Source organism: Dryobates pubescens, chromosome 14 (assembly GCF_014839835.1).
Source record: "Dryobates pubescens isolate bDryPub1 chromosome 14, bDryPub1.pri, whole genome shotgun sequence".
Classification (NCBI taxonomy): domain Eukaryota; kingdom Metazoa; phylum Chordata; class Aves; order Piciformes; family Picidae; genus Dryobates; species Dryobates pubescens.
Genome location: NC_071625.1, coordinates 12182535 through 12207012, shown reverse-complemented (window position 1 = coordinate 12207012; position 24478 = coordinate 12182535). Strand labels below are relative to the sequence as shown.

The 24478-nt window shown below is 38.9% G+C and overlaps 1 protein-coding gene across 5 annotated transcripts in view; it reads left to right on the top strand.

Annotated features, from left to right (window-relative positions):
- The window catches only part of TRPS1 (transcriptional repressor GATA binding 1), a 202560-nt gene that overhangs the window by 25860 nt on the left and 152222 nt on the right, over nucleotides 1-24478 (top strand). For 3 of the 5 annotated variants that reach the window (XM_054167398.1, XM_054167397.1, XM_054167399.1), the window contains exon 2: nucleotides 16798-17726. In XM_054167398.1, the coding sequence (XP_054023373.1) occupies nucleotides 16800-17726 (927 nt within the window). In that variant the 5' untranslated portion in view covers nucleotides 16798-16799. Of the gene's footprint in view, nucleotides 1-13674; nucleotides 13834-16797; nucleotides 17727-24478 lie in introns of all 5 variants that reach the window. The other 2 variants (XM_054167400.1, XM_054167396.1) reach the window with 1 other exon arrangement.

Below are 24478 nucleotides of genomic sequence, written 5' to 3'. Positions count from 1 at the left end.
CAGAACAATTGGCTTGGTGTTTACACAGCTAAACCAAAATAATGTGTGAAGGTTGGTCAGGCTCAAATGAACCTCATTTGAGGATTTTAGGAATTGCAAGGTTTGCATTCATCAGTTTCACTGGATAAGGCTTCTCTTCTCAGCTCTTTGTTGCCATCTTTGTTTTAGCATTGCGAATTATGTGAAAACAGAGATGCTGCAACAAGCTAGGGAGATGGAGTGCTCCAAGAAGAAGCAGGGAGATGGGTAGCATTCTGTCCCTGTTGAATTGGAGCTAAACTTTTCCTTTTTCTTTAGCAGACAACAGGCATCCCTTGTTACCTGTTTGATTTTCCTCCCTACAAATGAAACTCAGTTGAAAACTGCAATATTAAGAATTTCAGAAGCTGTTTTGTCTTACTAAAAAATAATTTCTCCCAAACAATCTTTTAATCCTATTTAGATGACTCAGACTGCCTGAACCTGCTATAGATGCATCCTATCTTTTGACCTCTGTCCCACTCAGGCTCTATGTACATTTTCCTGATAATACTTTGTGTTTGGTTTTTCTGTTGTTATCACTGCTAAGTGTAGTGCTGGCGAAGCAATACAGACAAGCTGTCCTTTTGTGAATCTATGTACATAGAAGGCTCAGGAGCTGCCTTTTCATTGGCTTTCTAATAGCTTGAGTGTCTTTAAAATAGAAAAAGAACTATACAGTGTCTCTTTGGAGTATGGCAGTCACACATATATGTGACTAATAGAAAGTATGGAAGTGGCTTTCTGACAAAAGCATTGATATTGACAATGTTGCAGTTAATTTCTTCTGGCCAAGTGGGAAACATCACATACCCTGTGTATGTAAGGTATTGTCTTTTTAAGACTACTTGCTTTATGGATTGCAGAAAGTCACAATGAAAATAATAGTTTTGGTGGGTTTTTTTTGGTAAGGTTAGAGACAAAGAATAACCTTTTCCCCATCTGCTTTTGAGGAGAGAGTGCCCTTGGCACGTAAATTTTTAAGGAATACCAGTGAGGCTGTGCGTGTCCTGAAAAAGTGGATTTGTTTACGTTGTCCTGAATTTCTGTGGAAATTGTGAGCAGTGGGTAACTCTTTGAACATCAACCACCATATGTAATCCCTTTTGTAAAGTGACCCACCTTGATCCTAAAATTAGGTAGGGTTGTTTTTTTGCCTTGGCTGCGTCTGATGGAAGGATGTTTCATAGCCTCACTGCTTTGTCAGTTAAAACTCTTCCTTCTCATTTTCAGCCCAGAGTTAATCATGGCTAGTCTATTTGTTCTTACGCCAACATGATCCTAAGCTTTTCCCTCCCTAATGTTTACCTGCTGCTAGCAATTGTGCTGCACTTCACATGTTCATGTAGAAGAGTTCCAACTTCCATGACTTCATTACTTTTAGTTAAAATTAATCTTTCTTGAACTTTTAAAATAATTTGTAAATGCAGTGTCATCTATGGCATTACCTCTTCCTGCTAAAATGCTTTTGAAGTGTGATTTAGATTGATTTATAATTGTGGTCAACTACTATGTTTTTGTTTTTATTTTTTTTTTTTCTTATATCATTTACAGTTAATAAGCTGTCAGGGATTGTTATTTCACAGAGCATGCACTCTTCCTTACTAATTTTTATTCCAGCTTGTAATACAACTTTTCAATAGTTATTTGTATGATATCTCAGTACATCTCTAGATCGAAGATACTACAAAACTGTGTCATCATCCAATTTCCTTAGTATTTTTTTGTGTAAACTCACTTGAGTATTTGTCTTGTTAGATCACCTGTGATGCAGCTGTTTGAATTGAGACTTGAGACTTTGAATGGCTAGTTCAAATGGAAAGAAGTGACTTGAGAGTAAAGTGAGAGCTTCAGTCTCTGCCCAGTAGTTTGGCCTCCAGACCAGACTCACTTTTTGCTTCGCATATTAGCGAACCAATATAAACGTAGTCATGATAGGGCTGTTCTGGAGTGGGAGCTGTTAGCATATGATGCTGCTTTTCTGAGGACACAAAGGGAATTAGGAGATACTTCCCAGTCCTTGGCTACTCATCTAACCATAGTACTCTCTCTCTTCAATGATGTACTGTTTCATTAAAAAAAAAAAAAAGGTAAACATAGTACTGAAAAAATGACTTTATAAACCACTGCAGAAAGCAGAGTGCTGAAATGTAGAGTGCTTATAAGAAGCACAAGCCCACAATGAGCAGCTGCTCTGACTCTCTTGCAGGCCAGGCACTGCAATCCTCATCTGCTGGATGATGCATTTTGCACTTCGTCTGTTCACTTGGGTTTCTACTGATGGAGTCCAAAGTGCGTAGGAGAATGGTGCCAAACCAGATTTTCTGACGTGTAGTCAGGATGTTGTCAGGGTGTGCATTTGGAGCTGAGAACTGCAGAAGTGTATCCTACAGTTTAGATGTACCCACAATTTGATGTTGGATTTTTCTCACATAGCCAAAAAAGTAAATGCTAGGCTGTCTGCTCCAGAAATGCTGTATTTCCACAATATCTTAGGATGATAGACTATTGTTGATGAATTTTTTGACTGTTCTTTGGGAATTCATTTTTTAGTGGCACATTTTAATAATTTTCTTACTTTAACCTTTGTGTATTTACAATTACAGGAAGCAGTTCAGCTGACTGTAGAAAGAAATCCCTGCCTAATGCTTTTTTGTGGGTTCACTGTTTCCAGCTTGCACAGCATCACTGTGGTGGTGTGAGCTTGCACAATGGTCTTCCTTTTGCTCATCTTGACGCCTAAACCATTGACATTTCTTCACTTCATGAATCTCAGTTACAGTATTCACATGCCAGCTCCAGCACAGGCTAAGGCATATTTAATTTTTGTCCTGGTCAAGTACCAAATTGACTTGTGATGCTGTGAATTCAGGGCAAAATGTAGGGAGCTGAAGAAACTGTTATCAGCTGGTTACTGGTATAAAGGACACAGGTTAACTTGAAGGGTCTGTGTATAGAATTAAATGTGTGTACTTCCTACATGAAGTCCTAGACTGAAATAAAAGGGGATACATTTTCTGTTTTCTCAGAGCTTTTGTAGTGAATGTGAGAGAAATAAACAGGTACAGCAATGTTCTTACTGTTTCTATCCCTCATATTTGTATTTAAAAAAAGGGGGGAAAGAAAAAAAAGAGAAGCATGTTTCTTTAAATCCAGACAAGTCTTGGCTCTCTCTGTGTGTGAAGAGCAAGCCACTGGTTCTACAGCATGTAATCTCTATTCTGCTATCTGCTGCAGGTTTGCTGTTTCTCTGAGTTACAGATTATGTTTTCCTTGGGGATTATAATATTTTCAGGATGTGTCTGGAATCCAGCCACTGTAATGCAGCCTCTTCTGCCTTATGTCTCATTCTTCTTCTGTATTTCCAGTAATTTGCAGTCATGATTGAAATCGAAATGTAATGAGACATTAGGCATCTATATGTCAAGCCCTTGGAAAGATGTAAGGGAGGTGGTAATTTTCAATAATTTTAGAGTCTCGTCAAGTGCGGATATGTTGCCTGGATTACAGCATACTGTTGAGTTACACAACTGCCCTTAGCTCAGATGCCATTAGTGTCATAGGTAGACAAAGTGCAGTTTGGGCTATAGAAGCCACAGTTTTTCCTTCTGAGTTTTGCAGTATCCAAGCCCACACTGCTTCCTGCATTTGGGCTTGGGAAGTGAGAACCAGCAAGTGTGTGTCTCTGTGGCATCAGAGGCGCCACAGTACAGACGTACCTGCATCACCGCTGGTGCCATTGGTGCTGTGGGAGCGCGTTGCTCTACTCAGCTACAGCACTACCACCTCCGTGCCCAACCTTTAATTATCCCTGATGCTGTGAGTGTAATACAGACTTATTTGTGGAGTTGAAGTGAGACAAGCATGCCATCTTGTGAGCAGGCAAAATGGGAACAATGTGCAGGTTCTGCCGTGTGTGGGTGAAGAGTGTTATGAGAGTAGTTGTTGGGCGGTTTTGTTTCAGACTCAAAGGAGATCATGAGCTGCAGCAACTTGGTGTGTAATAGGACGGGAAATCAAATCAATGCTTTAGATCTGAGAGTCATAAAGAGTAATTGTTTTTCTGTTAATGGACCAAGGCCTATCAAGATGCCATGAGATTCAATCATATAATGCTTATTTTTTTTAAAAAAGGAAGACTTTAGGTTTGAACAGTAGATTCTCATGCTGGAGAAGACCTAAGTATCAGCTACTTAAATACATGACTTCAGCTTTCCAGCTGCTCTTTATGTCAGATATGCATATATATGCTCTTGTCATCTTCACACAAATAGTTAAACAAATGCCTCATTACGAGAAGCCATGTACAAGTTCTGAAAATTATTTTTTCAATACATACTGCTTAACAAATTAATTTTTAAAGAAATGCTTAAATTGAATTTGCTCTGATTTCTTCCCTGTCTCCATGTAAAACACAACATCTTTGTAGCACAAATCCGCTTGTACCACTTTTTCAGGGGATAAGAAATTCATACCTAATACTTATCCCTAAAAAATGGCTGTATCTATTGAGAAACATTCTCTACAGAGTTATCAGAGGTTTTGGGCCCTGTATCAGTTAATCAAGTAATTTTAGAAGCTGCATTCTTCCTGACTGCTAATGGTACCAAGATCGCTTTTGTAGCCTTATGTCTTGTGGCTTATCAGATCAAACTGTTACAGGAGTAATTATTTACTCTTGACTAGTCCCATTTTGGGAAGAATGTGCATGCTGATGTGTGGATGAAACATTTATCTCTTGAGTTGTTTGAAATAACAATTGTGGATATTCTCAAGCTATTCCTAGATTGGAAAATTAGAAGCAGCCCTAGCTTGGATTGATTGGCATGGGGAGAACAAACAGCAACAGATTATTGATTGGGCAGCAGCTAGCTGAGCAGGATGACATGATCTGTACTCAGCCAACTGGCTTGTGTTTGGCAGTCCTTTTATTCAGTTGTGGTTATCTTGCTCCATCTCTGTTGGACTCTCAGCTTCTCCACCTAATTGGCTGTGTTAATTTGTAGCCCGCACCTTCAGATCTCAGGTACATCCCAAATTCCTTTGCACAAGTTGCAACACTACTTCAAAGAAGGTGCTGTTGTAGCCTCTGCAAATAATTTTGGGACTTTTTTTAGACTCCAAGATGCCAGTGAACCCAGAAGTTGCTTTAATAAGTTGCTTTCTTTATAAATGAAAACACAGCAAAAGCTTTCCATTTTTGTGGGATGTATCCCAGCGCAGCAAATCGGCCCTGCATCACTGTTGGATATTTCTCAAAACTGGTGAGGTGTCGGATTGGGAATTGAGGTGGCAAGAAGGTGTCTCAGAGGAGGAGGAAGACAGGAGCAATGCGGTAAGGCTCGCTTGTGTAGAGGGCATTTTTGAGAACAGAAGTATTAGTGTAATCTGTGCTTGTACCTCTGTGTAACTTTTCTGTGGAGAAGTTCTAGATTTATTTTTTTTGATTTTTGGTAAGGGAACATTTAGGTGTATTATCGATGGAAATGAGATACAATTAGGTGGGAAAAACATCTGTCCACTTCTGTTGGTTCCCTGCAGACTGCAGATTTCTACTTAACTCCTGTTAGTAGTTCTAGTTCCTGTCTGTACATTGTAGCGTGCTGGTTCTGCAACCTGTGTTGCCCTTGTGTTTGTGGAAATTACATATTTAGCTCTCAGAATAAAAATAAATAGATTTAAAAATTTTTTTTTTTTTTGGTTTGTTTTATGATCCTGGCAGATTGCCAGGGTTTAAATTAAATTTCTGATGTCTGTATGGTCAAAACTAATGTGAAGGCTTTTGGCACTACACCTTCACGCAATAAAGAATCAAAGCCAGTAGCATAAGAAATCTGCTATCAAAAGCCGAAAGCTAGATTCATAAAATCACTTATGCAGGCATTATGAGTTTTTCCCATGGAAAGTTTATGTGGGAGTTGGGCAAAAACTGATTCGAATAAGAACAGCATTATTTGCACAATATATATTCATCTAACAGTCAACAGGCTGATGCTGGCACCCCTTAACAATTTTAAAGGAATACCAGCGTTTGCTACATGAAGCTGCTGCAAAGCCACATCAGCAGAGTCTTGAAGTCCCCCTTCCCCATTTCCAACCAGAATTGAAATTGGTAAAACAGAAATCATATTCCTCAGTGAATATGTACATTTGATTCTCATGTCTTTCTGAAAAATGCTTCTCTGTTTTAAAGCAGTTTCATAACAAATCATTAATGTGGAGGCATTATAAGAGTAGCTTTCTCATCAGCATTTCACTTCGTTCCTCAGCTTAAAATGAAACATAAATAAGAGATAAAAAGGTTAAATAATAGAAAAAAACACTCAAAGTAAATCCATTTGTATTCACTTTGGTATTTTTTACTTTTTTAAAATTTTACTTTGTTTTATTACAAGAAAGTGCCTGTAGTGTTTCTGAGTCTGCATGAGAACCATATGATGTGTGTTGCAGTAGAGAGTCTTTCATAGTTAATAAGGATGATTCCAAAGGCAAGGTAATTCACCACTGCTTTGGCTGGAGCTAATATTGGGCTTCAACATCAGTTCTGTAATTTCTGACAAATGGCCAAGATTTCTTGAATAGGCACAGCTTTCTGTTTTGTGTAGGAAACACACAATCCACTCTTTTGTTGTGGTTGCCACTGCTGTTGTTTCTCCCCCCCTTCACAATGGAGAGTGGGGGTATTTGTGCTGAGTGGGAAATCAGAGCCAAAATTCTGACTTGCTTATATTTAATGTGATGTTAATTTTTGTGATAGCCATAAAGAGTATATGAAATGTTTGTAATACAGATCCTCCTGCATCCTGACCTCCCGAGTCAAGAGGGTATATTGGTGATGAAAGTTTTATCTGTTACAGGCATATCAAGATGAGTGTTTACTGGATGATTCAACCCAAATGTATAGAAATTGTTTATATAGAGGTTGCCAAACATTTTCCATTGCTTTTCATCTAAATTCTTGAATACATTACTAAATAAAATAGTCTGTGTTTGGAATGTATGGCTGTGGGATATATGGAAACTTACAGCATGTTGGGGGAAGAGTTAGAATAAGGAAATATAATAGTTTTGTAAACTTTACGTGAATATAGGTACATCATATGTAGACTCAAGATTCAATTTGCTGATCAAAGCATCCAAATAACTTTGGATTTAATAATGTCAGCAATGAATGCTAATATATGGAAATTGAAAAGCATGGAGCAACAATAGCTAGCCACGCTTACCAGTATTAGCCTGCAGCATGTAGATTTACATTTTTTTGTTTTGTTTTGAAATCACAGTTTGGAAAATATGTGTTCTTTTTCCCTTCTCCCATACTTCTGATTGTGGGTTCTTCTGAGCAAGCTTAGACAAGATTCAAGCTAAACAATAGGGCAACATAAGAACCTTTGAAGACTCAATTTGGATAGGCACCCAAAGCCAAAGTCTGCTTTGATGTAGTGGGCTCAACTCCTGTTGCCCTTGGTTGCCCTCTCTTACCTGTGTAACTTGTGTCTGGAAACCCTTGTCAATTTGTTTCTTTAAAAAACAACAAACAACAACAACAACAACAAAACCCCGAAACACCAAACAAACCCAAAAAACACACCTCGTTTTGCAAACTCGTGTTCATCTTGGTTCTAGTCTGTCTGGAAAAGCACTGCAGTAATGCCCTCTCCAGGGTTTTTTTGCCTGTGTTTGGAAACAAAATTATTTGAGCTTTTCTCAAATGGTAACTGGAACCATTCTCTTTCTTCCTTCCATCTTCTCCTCTCAAATAATTTTTGCTTCCATTTGACTGAAGTTTTGGGAATGGGAACTTTGATACCTTTCTCTTGTATCACAGGCCTCATGTGGCAGAAAGGCACAGCACATCTCAGTCTTGCTTCTCAGTCAGTAAGGCTTTTACCATTAACTTAAAGGCAGAGGAGATCAGTCCATTGTATTCTTAATGCAAAAGAACAAATGAGTCACTTGTATCCATACTTGATTGCTCTTGCCTAGGAGCCAGGAGGTCAGCTTCATTCCTCACTCTTCAACTCAAGGTATCTCTGTGCTTGCCTCTGCCAATATACTCAACTAAGATTCAGCTCTGAGTCATTTGCAAACCCTGAACTCCCATTGCCTTCAAAGGACATTTGGATTACAAAGAACGTTTACTCAGGCTGAAATGAAATTGAAACATATGAGATTGACACACCTACTAGAAGAGTCTGGAAAGACAATGGTTGTTTACTCTTAAAGACAAGATGAATAGAGGGAATGTGATAGATGTACTCACAGACTAGAGCATCTTTGATTCTCAGTAGTACAAGTTTGAGGGGAAACACTGCTCTTTTGGCAAGGAGCAAATTCAGAGTGCATAGAGGGGAAACACTACTCTGCTGACAAGAAGTAAATTCAAAGGGCTTCAGATACTTGTTCTTTTTTGCTTCATAATTAGATTGTAATGGGAGGGTGACAAGATACTACTGATACCAAGATTAATGTAATGTTCAGAAAGTTATTGGACACTTCTGTTGGAAATTGGGATATGCAGACTTATTTAACAACAAATTGTAGAATGTGAGAGATAATTAAGGGCTATAAACTCTTATGAATGTGAGAAGTATTGAGGATTAGGAGCCATTTATTTTTGAGAGAGGTAGGTGCTTCTGTATTTGTCCAAAGGAAGATCCTTTGAAGGATCTGGTATTGGCTGGTCTCCAAGGCAGAGCTCCACGCTAAATGGACCTCTGCTTTCATCTAACAGGAATGTTCTATAGCCCTGTAATGTGTAACAAAAGCAAATTAATAGAATAACCAGAAGATTCAGTGAGGATGACAGGGGTCTCATAGGAGGTGTCAGCCCTGGCAGAAGTCAGTTATTTTATTGCAGTAAGCAAATCAGGCTGAATTCTCTCAGCGGTGCAATAACAACAGATTGGGGAGCATGCAAAGCAGCATCAATACATATAAATTAAACTACTTTTAATACACAAAGTGAGTGTAGATAAATGCTGAATGTTCAGATAAATGCTGAAGCAAAGGCACAATATTCTCTGAAAGTGTGGCCTTTTAATGCTATTTTGGAGGCTAATTTGCATACAAATAAAATGTCAGCTTGTCCCATGACTGTCATGGTAAGTTGGAGCATTTAGATTTTTGTATGAGATGCTCTTTCTGTACCCTATTAAATTACAGGATCTTGGCCTTTTGCCAAGTGTGAGGATGACACTCTCTACTGACATACATATAGGAGAGGTGTATGGGTCTGAACATCAAGAGAAACCAGATTCAGTAACTAGCCCTGCTTGCATGTCACCTTGGAAGCTTTGGTTTTTGCATCTCTCCATACGTAATTTTATTTAGCCTTAAAATGGCAGTGATACTAATTTTCCTGTGTCACAATCTTCATTGGGGTTTCACAAGCTGTCATGTTTACAGAGTATTTTTAGAAGCTTGATTGGAAGCCAAGGCAAAGCAAATCTTTGCCTTCATGGGTTCCCACGTGTGGATAGATGGCATTGGAGGTCTGGTGGGAGCAAGTTCTCTGCAGTAGGCTGGTGAGAAATGCAGAGCAGCAAACTGCTGTGCTCAGGCACCCTTAAATAAAAGCAGTTCTTCATTTTGGCTGTAAGATGTCGTAATATTCCACCCTGTGTCGCCTCTTTAGACAAATCACCTTTTGACTTCAGTTTCACCTGAAATTGTCTGCATGATTACCCCAGTAGTGAGCTTGAAATGAAACAAGTGCCTGGAAGTAGGCTCAGTCTGTTTTGAAATGCCACTCTTAAACTCTCTGAAATGACCAAGTGTTTTATACCCATAAAAAAGGTTAAATTTATTCCAGTGACTAGGTGACTACTAATAGGTGCTGTGCTCTGAAGCATATGGTAATAGAAAAGATCATTTTGAATAAATTTGATGTGAATTAATAAGAGATTTATTTGATGAGAGTTGTTTGAAGGTGATGAGACTTTGTAGCTGAACAGGATTTAAGCTGTCTGAAAGTGCACCTGTAGAGATTTGAGAATAATCAATGTTGGGAAGGTAAATGTAAATGGAAAGGAACAAGCTCGAACAGACCACAGCTTTTTTCCACTTGCCTCTGTTGTAAACTCTGTAGAAAAAAATTGCAAAAAGCTCCTGGTGAATTGGTGATCAGGGACCAAGTGGAAGACTCCGAAAATACATAAGAGCAAGAGAGGAGGTAAAAACGAGCGTTATTTTGCAATAATACTGCTATACTAGTGTAGCATATAAGGCATGATTTTCGTCTCGTGTTTTCTAGATTGGCTAAGCTATCATAATTTCGATGGAACATGCAGAGTGTAGACTATCAAGCAGATAAATTTTGACCAAATACAATGTTTGATCTAGCTAACTTTTACTGATACAAGGAGGCATGTTCTACTGTAAGCAGTCTTGGGCAGGAAAGAGCAGCCATGTAGTTTCAGGACTTGTACAAAAGCATGTATAGCTTAAAAAGTCTTTCAGTATTAGTTTGTCACTTGCATAGAGCCATGACTTGCCCTGTCTTGTAGGTTGTACTTGGAGACACTGGTGCCAAAGTGGGAGGAAGTGGTCTTACTGAGGAGGGATTTGCTTGTCATTAAGCTTATTTTGCCCTCACATGGTTTAAAGCCTGTTTCTTGAGTTCTTTGCACAAAAAGGGCTGCTCTTACCTTCTCCTAAGATAAAGGTTAGGATAATGTATTGGTTGTTTTCAGGCAGGCTTGCTCTGAGAACCACAGACAAAGCTGGAGGAGTAATACTGTGTGTGACTGCATGTAGCTTTGTGTCTTGGCTGGAGATGGTGAAGGTGTGAAACTGTACACATCTCTTTTCTGTCCTTTCACTGTTCGAGTATCCATAAAGGAAGATGGAAAGACAGGAGCATTAGATAGTCCTGTACCACTCTGTCTGAGGCTGGGGTTAGTTTGCATCTAGTGTAAGATAATTTTCAGTGAAGGCAGCAATTTCACCTGGAGCTTCCAGTGTATTTGCAAAATGTTATTATTATTTGTATTATTTTAAAAATGCTTAAATTAGAAAACATACTGGTCTTTGAACCAGCTCTCCAGATTAGCTTCCTAACTTTCTGGTTGTGCTCGGCACAGGTCTGGGCCAGCCCGGTGGGACGGGCTGTGGTGTAGGGCTGGGTGCAGGGTGGCTCCCTGTGGATGGAGCCTGCTGTGGAGACAGTTTCCCAGAAATTCATTCTCTCAAGACAGGAGGTTTCTGGCTTCAGAGCTCGTGTGTTACAGCTGCTTAATTGTTACATGGAGAGTGTGGAGAAGGCTCCAGACCGGTTAGGACTTTATGTGCTTGATAGAAGCCGACACTTTGAACACTCAAGGGTTTTTTATATAAAGCACAGCAGACAGTCTTTGTAGCCTATTTATGTGTAATAAGCTGGGGTTGTTTTGTGCCATTTCCCCCCCCCCCCCTTTTTTTTTTTTTTTTTTTTTTCTTTTACCCTGTGAAAGAAGGGAAAAAAAAAAGGGGCAGAGAAATGAAAACCACAGCAGTATTTTCCCATGTGGCTCTAGTGAGTATCCTGCGATCTCACATGATCAGCTGTCCTGGTGGGGTGGAGTGTGGGAAGGTGTCAAAAGATGTGTCTCAATTTTATTTTTTGTCTTAAAAGGGAAAGCCAGATGAGTGGCAAAAGCCCTGCTCTGTTCTTTAGCCCTGCAGTAACGAACTGTGTGAGTGTATGTTATTAAGATGATAAGATTAAATTTCTAGCTACTAACATGCTATCACAACAGCAGAGAGAGAAAAAAAAGATCTTGAAAAAATTATGAAAATTAGTCTGACGGTCTCCTTTTAATAATAAGATCACTCCCAACCTCAACAGACAATGTATACTGGAATTCCACAGGGCTTTTTTGTGGTCCTAATGATTTTAATAATACTTTGTGCTGTGTAGCACCTTTCATTAGAGGATCACAAAGTGCTTTACAGTCACTAATTAATTAAGCCTCACAACACTCCTGTGAGATAGGTAAGTATTAGACATATATTAAGCCGAGACACCGAGAGTTAATGATTTTTTTCTGCATTATTCTGGCAAAATGATTGATGTTTAAGCGCCGTATGTGCATTATACGTCTGTGTGTGGGTGCATAATATATATATGAGTGTAAAGGTATTTATTTTACTATCCCTTAACAAAGAGGTACTACTTGAGCCTGTTGAATACCAATGAGCATTTTCATTTAACTTTTTGTTGCTGCAGCATATTGACTGATAATATCACGATCTTCATAGACCCTTGACTTAATTTGCTCTTCGTCTGCTTATGCATCTACTTGTATGAAGATTAGTCAGTGACATCTCACAAAATTCAGACATCTCTCTAAGTGTGTTATTCAGCTTAAAAGAACATTATGACTAAGATCTGAACTAAACCTGCAACACAGGCGCAAGGCAACAACCACACTGTTGCAATAGGCTTTGATGACAAGTCACCATGTTCAGTAAAAGTAATGAGCAATAACAATGACCCATTGCGGCTGCTGATGATCAGCAGGTAATTAGCCATTATCTTCACCATGCATAGAAAACTATTGATTACCAGAATTTGGTTTTTAAATTTTTTAAAAAGAAGTACAGTTGTTGCTATGGTAATTCATTGTTCTGAATTACAAACTGATTTTAGCAGAAATTTCCTCATTTTGTTTCAAGGATAAACTGAGGTCAGTGATTCTTGAGTAAAAACCTATGTGCATGAATTGTGGAGATTAGCCTTGTCCGGCTTTGAAGGAAAGTATGTATAGCTGTTAGTATTATTTCCATGTTAAAATAGCTGAGAGTGAGCATATCAGATAAAACCAAACAAAATAACCCCCACATGGTTTATACATAATTTTAGTGTAATGAAAATAAAATACTAAACCCTAGATTATGGAGCCCAAAGACAAGTTCTGAAACCTGGGCCTTATCTGGGGTTCCCTCAGCTTGAAAAGGGTTTTTTATTCACATCACTCTTAAGTAATTGTTTTAGTTTGTGAGGATCACCATTTCCAGTCATGAAAAGGTAATTCATTCCCAATGGCTGTTCATCACTTGGCTGGTTTACTAACACCCAACAAATGTGCTAGTATTGAGATAGCATTTTTTTGAGATGTGGGAAGTTGCCCACGAACAATGAAAGCAACACCACTAAATTTGTTTCAAGTGGGACATGAGGCAGCCAACAGATAACTTCCAATTGCTGATGGCAGAGCCTGGATGTGAACCAGTTATGTGTATCTCACTGGGCCAGCCCCATTGTGATGAACAATACGTGTTAATTTACGTGATTTCTTCTTTTTTTTTTTTTTTAAGGCCTTTTATTTTCAAAGGCATTTATCCAGCTGTTTTTCAGCACTTAAACTTCACACAAAACTCTTATTTTTGTGGACATCACCTCTGAGATAATTTTCCTCTCTTTATGTGTGTGTATGTGTGCAAGAGTACGTGTATCTGCCTGAGGAGGAGGGAGCTGTGGGGTTTCTCATGCTTGGTGGAAGTAGAAAACAGCTGCCACTCTTTGTATAGTGCCCACTAATAGATGCATGTGAATGTACAATAGGCATAATAATGTCTTTAAGTGAAATAAAAACCAACAAAAACCAAAAAACCCAAACATTTTGAATGCATAATTTAGGAAGGAAAACCTTTTTTTTTTGTTTTGTTTTGCAGATATACAGATCAGCTCTCAAAATGTCTTCTGTGTCTTCCGTGCATCTTCTAAGACAATTGCATTAGCCCGCCTGCTAGTTGACTAATAGAATTAATAATTGTAAAAAGCACTCTAAAGCCACATGCCTTATGAAGTCAATGCTGGGTATGATTTTACAAGTATGTGATCCATTTTTTCAAGTGAAATTGTTAACTGAAAACGTTCTTGGCACACAATAAAACATTGTGCAATCTGTTATTTGTCTTAGAGATAATAATTTCAGAGTGCTATATTCTCTCTGTATCTAACTTATGACTTGCTAGGGGATGGGTTCTTCAATTTAGGAGTATTGCAAATGTAGTTTTATTTATATAATATGTATCTGAGTAATGATAGTGGTGGAATTTCAGTGACAAGAAAATCTTGTGTGTCTTTTCTTACTGTCCCCTTGAGTGGATATCAAGCAAATAAATGACAGATGGTTATTTCAAATGCTAGGGAAAAAAAAGAGGGGAAAATACATTTAAATTTAACTTCAGACAGTTTTTATGTTTAAAACAGTATCTTCTTTCCTTTCTTTCTCCAAGTGTAGAATACTGCATGAAAAAGCTGTGCTAGGAAAATTTATTTTTTTTCCTTCCTCCATTAACTTGCAGACTATAGATATGTCAGGAAAATTTGAACCAAACTATCTAGATCTGAAGTATTGTCTAGTTAGCCTCCATACAGTCCAGATTTTCCTCCTCTTCCTCCTCCTCTTCCTCTTCCTCCTCCTCCTCCTCTTCCTCTTCCTCCTCCTCTTCCTCCTCCTTTGGTGGTATCTTTTTTTCCTGTCCTTTTTGCTGCGTGTCTTCTGTCAGTTGCCATGAAGATAGCAAATCTCTAAACTTTCCTTATCTGCCAAAAATATCAGTAACAAAAACATTTTAAAACACTGCATTCAGTCTTGTTTAATTTTGACTGAGGTAACAGTCACGATGTTTACTTTCTCAGTTTCTGATTTTTCTTCACTGTGTAGTCAGGACTCCTTTCTCTGTGCTCTGCCATGAGTTGCTTTTAAACAGAAGTTATTTAAAAAAAAATGGCTTGGGAGAAAAGGACAGTTAGCTGAACACTACCAGAGATGCTCACAAGTATTTTGAGTGTGTGTTACCTAAGAGCATTCACAAAGTCCTACAGAGAAGCTCAGGGCTCTCATTATACCTTGGACTATATAGGTCTGTTGTTTTAGTAGGCTGAATCTGCATTGCAATAGTTCCCTTACCACAACAGCAAATCTTGCTTTTGTCTTAGTTTGGAGTGACTTCATGGTTCAGAAGTTATTGGAGGGGGAAAAAAAAGAGTAATATTCAGTGCCATATATATCCTGGTAGGTGTGGTTGACATTAAAGAGAAGACACTTGGTTCCCAAGCATGTGTGTCTTCTACAGTAAGGAACCACAGTAGACATTTAATAAATCTATTAAGACCACACAGAGTGTCACAATTTCTGTAACATGGGCTGGCATTCTGTGTGAAAGCTGTCTTGCTGTAGCCCATACTGCCTGTGGATCAGCTCAACCACAAAGACAACAGAGTGATCCCAAGACACAAGTTGAACATTTCCCCTAAGAAGTTATCTGTCTTTATCAACATAGCATACAGTGCCCTTTCATGTGGAGCAGATGTAAATAAGAGGATGTACAGATGCCTGTTCTTTTTTGTAACCTCTATCTCCAGTTACAATTCTCAAAGTTTGGAGTATCATTTGGAGAGCATCAGTGCTGCTCCCAGAATCACCAGGTGGCCATCCCTTCACAGAGCAATCTTCAGTGCCTCTGTAGGCACCCAGCCATGACTGATTTGGAAGAGGGGGCTCAGGCTTGAGTCTGCAGCTCACATCTCATGTGTGGTACTGCAGGCTGCTGCCACCAGACAACACACAATTTGGCAAAGAGGAGTATCCAGCGTTGTATACAGCGTTGGCAAAGATAAGAGCACAGAAAATGTAGCACATCTGTCTTCTGCCCATAGCTAGCATGTGAATACAAACGGATCAAACCAGCTGGTGATGAATATGAAATCCAGAACCATTCAGTGGAGAAGATTTTCTCATATTTAAGTAGGGAAGGCGCAGATACATTAGTGGATGAAGAATTTGGCTTGGTACCTGCATAATCTGGTTGCTTCTTCCATAGTCTCCCCTGTTCAGCTATCTGCTGACTCACTGCTGGCAGCTCCTTCTTTCTCTCTGACACTTAGAGCTTCCTGTCTCAGCTTTCTCAAAGGTATCCTGGAAGTGTACTTCTAGATTTAGCAATAGTGGCTATGCAAGGAGGGCTGAGCAGAGGAAGGTGCAGCTGTTTAGATCCATGTGGATTCCAGGTGTTTTCAGGGTAGATCCCAACTCAGCCACACAGCAATGTCCAATGTCTGAATCCAGGCCTGTAAAATTTTATTGACAATGCGTTTCCTAATAAAGTTAGTTTCTCTTTGTTTGGCAAATAGAACTAATTGCATGAATAATGGACTGTGGGGCTGGGCTCTAGAATGTCTATATAATCCTGTTTGAAGTTTATGGGCAGTAGGATGGGGAGCTTCTGCTATAGAGAAATTGATACCTGCTTAGGAAAAATACTTTCTCTGAAATCTCAAGTTACTTATTCTCTTAAATCTGTTTCCTTCCTAATAACTTGTTTAAGTTCTTCTGATTTTAGGTGTCCTTTTGTAAAGCTACATTATATGTAGCTGTACAGTGTATGAATGTTAGACTGCAAAAGCTTATTTCTTCCTTTTTTTTCTTTTCTTTTTTTTTTTCCCTTAATGATTTTAAATGAAGCATTCATTTGAAATTATTTCTGCCAGGCCATTATCTTCTGAAAAGACAATGAAACCTGTAATTCACTCACTCTGATGGCAATGTTTTTGTAGGCTTTATAGTTCTTTTAGTTAAGTTCAGTCTCACTGGCATGATTCTTTACTTTTTCTTTGTGGAAAAACCTGATTGACAAAAAATTTTCTGAAAAGTTGATGTATTTATGTAGTTCAGAATGCTTTAAGAAGTGCCAGGTTTATAATCTGTTATATATCTTGAATAATTCTATAGGGTTTTTTTTTGCTTTTTTGTCTTTTTTTTTTTTCTTTCTGTCTTTTTTTTGTGGTAGATATGGTCCGGAAAAAGAACCCCCCTCTAAGAAACGTTGCTAGTGAAGGTGAGGTACAGACCATTGAGTCTACAGGTACTGAAAGTGAAGAGTCTGGAAGGAAAAAGGAATTTTCCACAGAGCAGATGCAAGAAAATACTGACCAGGGTGATGCAGCAGAGTTAAATAACAAGGAGGAACTTTGCACGCATGTCCAAGAGCCATCTTCCAGCACTAAAAAGGACTTGAAAAGCTCAGTGCTGAGTGAAAAGGCTGGCTTCAATTATGAAAGCCACAATAAGGGAGGAAATGTTCCATCCTTCCCTCATGATGAGGTGACAGACAGAAATATGCTGGCTTTCTCATCTCCAGCTGTTGGGGGAATCTGTGAGCCCTTGAAGTCTCCTCAAAAATCAGATGCAGATGACACCCAAGATGTGGTCTGTACCCCGTCAGGAGATGCAGCGGAGACAAATGAGGAGCATCAGATGTCGCCAAAAGCTTCAGATGAAACAGTGCAAGTGCAAAGTGGTCAAACTGATGGCCAAGGCTCAAGCCCAGTCCCCATGGCCTCAAAAAACCCACAAGTGCCTTCAGATGGGGGTTTAAGGCTGAACAAATCTAAAGCAGATTTGTTGGTAAATGATAACCCAGATACGGCGCCTCTGTCTCCAGAGCTTCAGGACTTCAAATGCAACATCTGTGGATACGGTTACTATGGGAACGACCCCACAGATCTCATCAAACACTTCCGCAAGTACCACCTAGGACTGCACAACCGCACCAGGCAGGATGCTGAGCTCGACACTAAAATTTTGGCTCTCCACAACATGGTGCAATTCAGCCACTCCAAAGACTTCCAGAAAGTCAACCGCACTGTGCTTTCAGGGGTGCTGCAGGACATCAATTCCCAGAGGCCTGTCTTATTAAATGGGACTTACGATGTGCAGGTTTGTATTTTCCCAGCCTCCCCTCTTCTGCTGACTACTTTCTCAACTGCAAAGTCACTTATTTGCAAAGCCTCTCCTACCGGGTGATTAGTGTGTTTCATAGAGCTGCCTTAAGCCTGAAGAACCATTTTGGTCTGGTTTAGCTAGGCTTTTTGCAGGTCTGGTGAGCTTCTTGTACAGTAGAGGAGTAGTTGGCTTTTTGACCAATGATATTTCCATATGTGATTCAGTCTTTGTGGTAATCAATAGCAAAAGATCTTATTCAGCAAACGGGAAAATTGCTGAACTGGTAATCATATCTGAAGGATTTGCTGTCAAGGAAAGAAAAGAGCAAATAATAATGAAAAATAGCAACCAGCTAGACAAAAGACAGCAGCTGGAAATTAAAAATGTAATCCTAAATTATCAGCTGCTGGGAGTAAAGATTTGGCTTATTGATTCTTTATTAAGATAAAATAAATGGCAAGTCTTGGCAACTCCAAAGTTATCTAGTGCCAGAAAAACAGGATACACAATGGGTATTTAAAACATTTCAAAAAGTAACAGTAATCCTTCATGTTAGTGAGCCTGCAAGGAAAGCACTATTGCCTCAATCATTTTCTCATCTAGCTGGAGCAGGGAAAAATCTACTGGGGGAAAAAAAATAGTTAGTTTCACTGTGAAAGAGTGAATTGAGAAGGTTTTTCATGGAGAATGTGTTGGTTTCTTGTGAGCTAATTTTTTTTTTCAAGTTGCTGCTTTAAATAAAGAAATCCCCTAATGAAGGTGCTGAGAGTTGCAGTAGGGTACCTCAGTATTCCAGGATATAAAAATTCATATTTTAATTAAAAAAAAAATGTCCCCACAAGTAACAAAATTTGCAGCCAAAACAAGCTCAGATATCCATCCAATTTCAAGTGTATGTTTGCATATGTGATGTCCAACCCGGTAGCAATCGCCAGACAAACCTCCAAGGTAACTTAAAAAGGTGGAAATTCTTAATAATGCTTGCAGAGACTGTAGCTATAGGAATGAAACTCTGCAAAACAAGTTAAGATGGCTAACATCTTACTCCAAGTAGATGTTCTTTGTGGAGCAGCAAATCAAACTAAGCTTGTTACTATGCAGAAAAGCTGCAATCTTTGAACTGCTGTCTTATTAAAAGATCACTTCACTGTCTTGTGTCAGACACTCTCTACTGTCAAACTGTGATTAGAAAGCAAATACATGATTTAGTTAGAAGAGGTTAGAAGTGAATAATACCAGAATGTGAAATGATGGCTTATAATTAGCACATAGTATGATGTTAATACCTGGATTTCCTGCTATAGTTTCAGTTTGCTGACTCCAGGGACAGCATCTTAGAGCAACTGATCCATGCTGTCAGGAAGACATTCAAACTGGAACAGTTCAGGCATACAGTATAGAGGAATTTGAATTTTTAAACACACTTTCATTTCCTCCAAACAATTGTTTCGTTAGCTCCTTAGTTATTTATAGGAAAGTTTATGCTTGATTAGAATGAGCTGGACACTTTTCCTATGCAGTGCTTTCAGAAATAAAACAGATGTGTGAGCTATCTCAGTTTGAACTGATAGAAGTAGAAATAAAACAGCTGAACCTAGACTATACTTGTCTAGTAAACCCTGGCAGTAAGATACAGCAGGGGAGACAAAAAGCGGTAGGAAACAGCCCGTAGATAATCTCCTTAAGATCAGTCTTTTCTCAGACGAAAAACATTTTCCAAAATAGAACAGACAGCCTATACAATGTTGGCAATTTATTTTAAAGAAAGGGGAAAAAAAAAATTGGATCTGGAAACTTAATTTTTAAGAGTGCTAATTTTCCCTGCCCGATATGGGAAGAGAAGATTAAACAAGCTTTAGTGGCAAGCGCCATACTTCATCACTTGCACATGCACCAGATGTTGATCCAGAACATGTCAGAAGATAAGTAGCTGATTAATATTTTTATGCTTTCTTCTCCCCCACTCCCGATACAGAGCAGCTTTGTGAGATTCATAAACACACTAACGGAACATCTGAAAATCCCCTTTTCACCCACACATGTTTATATTACTATGATGTCCATTTTGGAGGGGATTTTTCTCAGGCATCTGAACTGCTGGCGTCTCCTGCCGCAACAAGGGATTGTATCGATTGGAGCTCTGGTTAAAAATTGGTTCAGTCAAACTGCAGTGTAAAGCCAAGAGGGAACTGAACCTGAATAATTGGTTCAACTAAACAATATTATTTGTATAGGTACTGGGCTAAAGGAAAATAATCCCTTTGTAATTAACTTGAAATAGTAGCGGACGGGGCTCAAGGTCTGATTTATTGATCCCCTTGTACTTAACAAACTGTTCTGTTGTAGCTGAGGTGGAAGTTATCGATGGATTTATGGTCTCAGGCCAGGGAGCTAGGCACAGAACCGAGAGGATGAAGATCACTGACTTTGATCTGGCTCACAATGTATAAAGATTTGTGGTAGTGAGGGGGGCGGTGAGCTCTGCAGTTTGCATTCATAACAAAAACCAGAGGAAAATGCAGAAACAAACAGTATCTCCTATCTGCAGACGTGTAGGGATGTGGTCCCTTTGCCAAGGGCTTGGAAGAAAGAAATCAAATACATATAATGCTTATACCACAGAAGTAAAGTTTGTCCAACAAAACTTAACCTCCCGTCCCAAACCAAAAAAAGTCACACCCTCAAACTTAAACCCATGGGGTTTTTTTGTTTGTTTGTTTGTTTTGTTGGTTGGGTTTGGTTTTGTCTTTAATGCAGCCAGCAGTACAGTGGGGATACACATTTGGATTTGCATCCAGGTACACAGATGTTGGGACTGTGTAGTACCTAAAGAGGATTTGGCTGGGAGCTATGTAAATAATCCAAGCTCTCTGGCCTTACTACAGTGTAGACTTCTATTTGATTTGAGTATTTAATCCAGTGAGATTCCTTTGTCTTCTTTGAAAATGTTACTTAGTTTTGAAAATACCCTGTACTCTCTGTTCTTATTTTCTTCCTCAGAGGTTTTTATTTCATTCAGTTACAATAAATTTCATAGGATTGGGCGTAATCACTGAGCTGTTGCTGGGAGATTAACTTTGTTGCCAGTACAGGTTTCAGAAAACATTTGCTAGCTCATCCCTGAATTATCAGCGAATGTGTTTATCAGCTTTACTACTTTTATCAGAATAATATTTGAAGTGAGTTCAATAGATCATCTTTTGCTGATAGCCCACATTATTTTTTCCATACATGCAGTTAGCTGATCAATTGCTGTAGGCAGCCTTCTCTCTAAGATATGTTGGCGTGTGTATGGCTTTGTGAATGTAGCTAAAGCAGTGGGCTTTAGTGTGGATATGGAAATTTCAGTTAAAGTAAAATTCAGGTGACTGAATTAACACCTATAATGCTGACAAACTTTGCTTTGCTGCTTTATGATTAAGTCTCCTGTGTTTGATCTAATGACTAATACATATGGAAAGGTCTGGAGACAGGCAAGTTGCAGGCAAGTAGGCAGGAGTCTTTTTTTCTGTCCCCAGATTTTTTTATGAGTAGTAAGTGGGAGAGCTTCAACAGAAAGGTTGGAGAGTGCTGTCTTCCACATAGCAGCTTATAGCCAAGGGTGGTAGTGGGGTAGAAGAAGCAGGCTTGGATCCCCTCTCACAGAGCAAGGAAAGGAGCCTACTTTTCCTGTTTCCTGAACAAGTGTTCAAGCCATTAGGCTATTGAATAAAAGGGAGCATGACCCCATTTCCTGATGCATTTTAAAAGAAAACAGTGTCCCTCAAAGAAAGGACAGAAATGTCTGCATTCAGGTTTCAGATGGCACGTCTCAAGGGAGAAGAGTATTCATGCAACCAGGAATAAAGACATACTGCAGTGCTCAGCAGTTGTTTTGGTTGAGTCCAGGCAGTTTCACATTGTGTGTGCCACCTTTGAGGAGCTTCCTGCTCAGCATGGCTGTGGTTCTGGAGCAGACCTAACTCCTCTTATAGTCAGCCATTAAAGACATTCAAACTCCTTTCTGAAAGTACTAAAATTTATTTTTTTTTTTTTTTTAATTTTTATTTAATACAATCCTCTCATTTTGACTTTTCCCCCCCCATGGTTCTAGGCATTAAACTGCCATATAAGAGAAGACAAATCTCTGAAAAGCCATGGACTGCTAAGAGACATCCAGAAGTTTCTTGACTGTATTTTGTGAATTTGGGGGATATATATGAAAAAGAAAGTATTACATTGTCTAACTGTGCCACAGACTAATGAGAGATAGGTTATGAATCCAGTATACTAAGAGTTGTCCTATACCACTCAGCCTAATTCTGTGTTGCATATGAACAACTTTTCCAGGATGTTCACAGCATCTAAAAGCACTTGTGGATGTCCAGCTACCAGGCTACACTGTGCCTTAAGAAGTGACAGAAATGCCCACACATGCAGTGTGTGTCAAGCTCTTCCTTTTGTTTCCTTTATAAATCAGTGCTCTATGTGCTGACACAGATTTATGCACATGTGTTTTTTGGTGGTCTGGATTGCAATATATCAAATCTGTCAGTTTTTCTGTTCTCATGTTAGAAGTGTGTGACTAGTATAAAGTCTGGCCTAACTAGGATTCATCTGAATGAGAACCAGTGGTTTTATTAGAAGCTTCTGCTTTTTATCCTTTGCTCCTATATTAGCAATTTGATTGAATATAAAGCTGTGAAGGTAAAACTTAAGAAATATAATGTAGGGAGTCAGTAAGGGTACAGATGCAATCAATGTTGCTTCTCATGCTAAACGTTTTCCTCTACATTTTTGGTGGTTTTGGCAAAGGAACTCCTGCAGATACTGTGAAAATCTAGACTGGAGGCATAAACAAGTACAGCATTTACTTTTGTATTAGTAACAAATGAAGCCTTCTTAAAGTTCAACTTTGTCATCAAGTGGGCTCCCTACAAGGTAAGATGGGGACCTAACTAGATACCAGCAAATGAAAACATGTATGTGAATGAATTTCATATTCTCACAGAGTTAGACAAATGGATTGAAATGTTATGCTGTTGGGTCTTACTGGCTTTATCTCAACTGTCCATAAAAGAGGAATTACATCTAAATAAACTGTCTAACTATTCCTGGCTATGATGTATCCTGATCTCAAACTAGATTGAGCTGTGCTGGATCTTGAGAGGTATACTAGAACAGAAATTGCATGAAACTATGATGTCCCAGAAGGCCAATTTCATCTGTCAGCTGCTTTGTTGACTTTCTCTGGGGTCCCTGCTTAAACTGAAGGCTGTTAGGCTATCTTGGGTGTTGCATCTGCATGTGTGCATACCTGTTTATTTTGACTCTTATTTCTGGGTCACAATCAGGCCTGGAAACTGCCTGCAATTCTGAGGCAATCACTGCTTGTGAACAAAGGCATCAGATACCTCTTTTAAACCACAGATATGAAACAGAAATGGTGGCACATGGAGATATTGGTGCTGGTAAAACACCTGTATACATACCTCCATCTGCATATTCATACATGTATGTGCTTCTTTTTTCTTATATATATGTTATATATATACATACACATGTGCATATATCATGTTGAAAAAACACTTGTGGCCTTAAGGCATCTGAATTCTATATTGACTAGGTCATAACTAGTGATTTATATTGTTATTTGAAGCTCTTTATAAGATTTCTGTGGAGACATTATCAAGCTTGCCATTCAGAATGACATGCAGTGATTTAGAGCATGTGAGCTGCTAAACAGTAGGTTCCTGGGAACATTCACTTGCTCTGTGACAGAAATGAGAAGTAGACTACCTTCATATCAGAGCATTCATAGGGGCAGTTTGTGATGTATATTCATAGCCTTCAAGGCAAAGTTACTCATGTGTTAATATTCCTCATCTTTATGCCAGGGATATTCCTGGTAGTGTTTGAAGAGAGGTTAATGAAGAAAGTTGGTGATACTAGTAATAGGCACTGATAATTTTAAAGATACAAGCTGCTAACCTAGCCCACAGAAATGATGGGAGCTTGCTGGGGAAAAAGGAAAGCAGCTAGGTTTTCTTCTGGTGTAAATCGGTGCAAGTTTGCTTCGTAGCTATGAGGCTATGAGTTCACAGTACCCATGGAACTGTCTGGTAATTTTATCTATACAGAGAAAGAGGAGAAGGGATGATGCTTCTTTTAGGTGCTAGATATTGGTCTACTAGCATTACGTGGCACAGAAAGTCTTGATTCTGTGTTCCTTACTTTTGTTGGTTTTGCACATCTGGTCTCCTGACCTTAGTTTAAATCCTGTTGTTATTCTGTCACAGTTCTTCTTTTAAAAATAGCTGTTAAATTCTAATGTAAAAAAACCAAACATGCTGGCTTCAGTGGCAACAGAATAAATCTTGAGAAGATTGCACTCATCATGAATTAATGCAGCCCAATGGTTTGCTTTCTTGTTTTGATAAGTGCAAATTGGCCAGAAAGCTGGGAGTTTTCCCCAAGTCTTTGCCTCACTTATGCAGCATGGTTATGTCTACCTATCACAGTGCAATAAATAGTTTTAAGAGTACACTGAAGATTCTTCTGGTTTTACATGAGAGAGAGTGAATGAGAGGGAGTGAGTTCTCTGTAGAGAAGGTTAAAGAACTGGGTGGTGTTACACAAACTTGCACGAAAGCCAAGAATCTGTTCTGGCCTGCACAGCATGAAGAACTTCATAAATGTGGGATGGTTAAAATGTTCTGGATGTTATATTGCACAAAGCATATGAATAAACAGGAGCATTAGAAAAT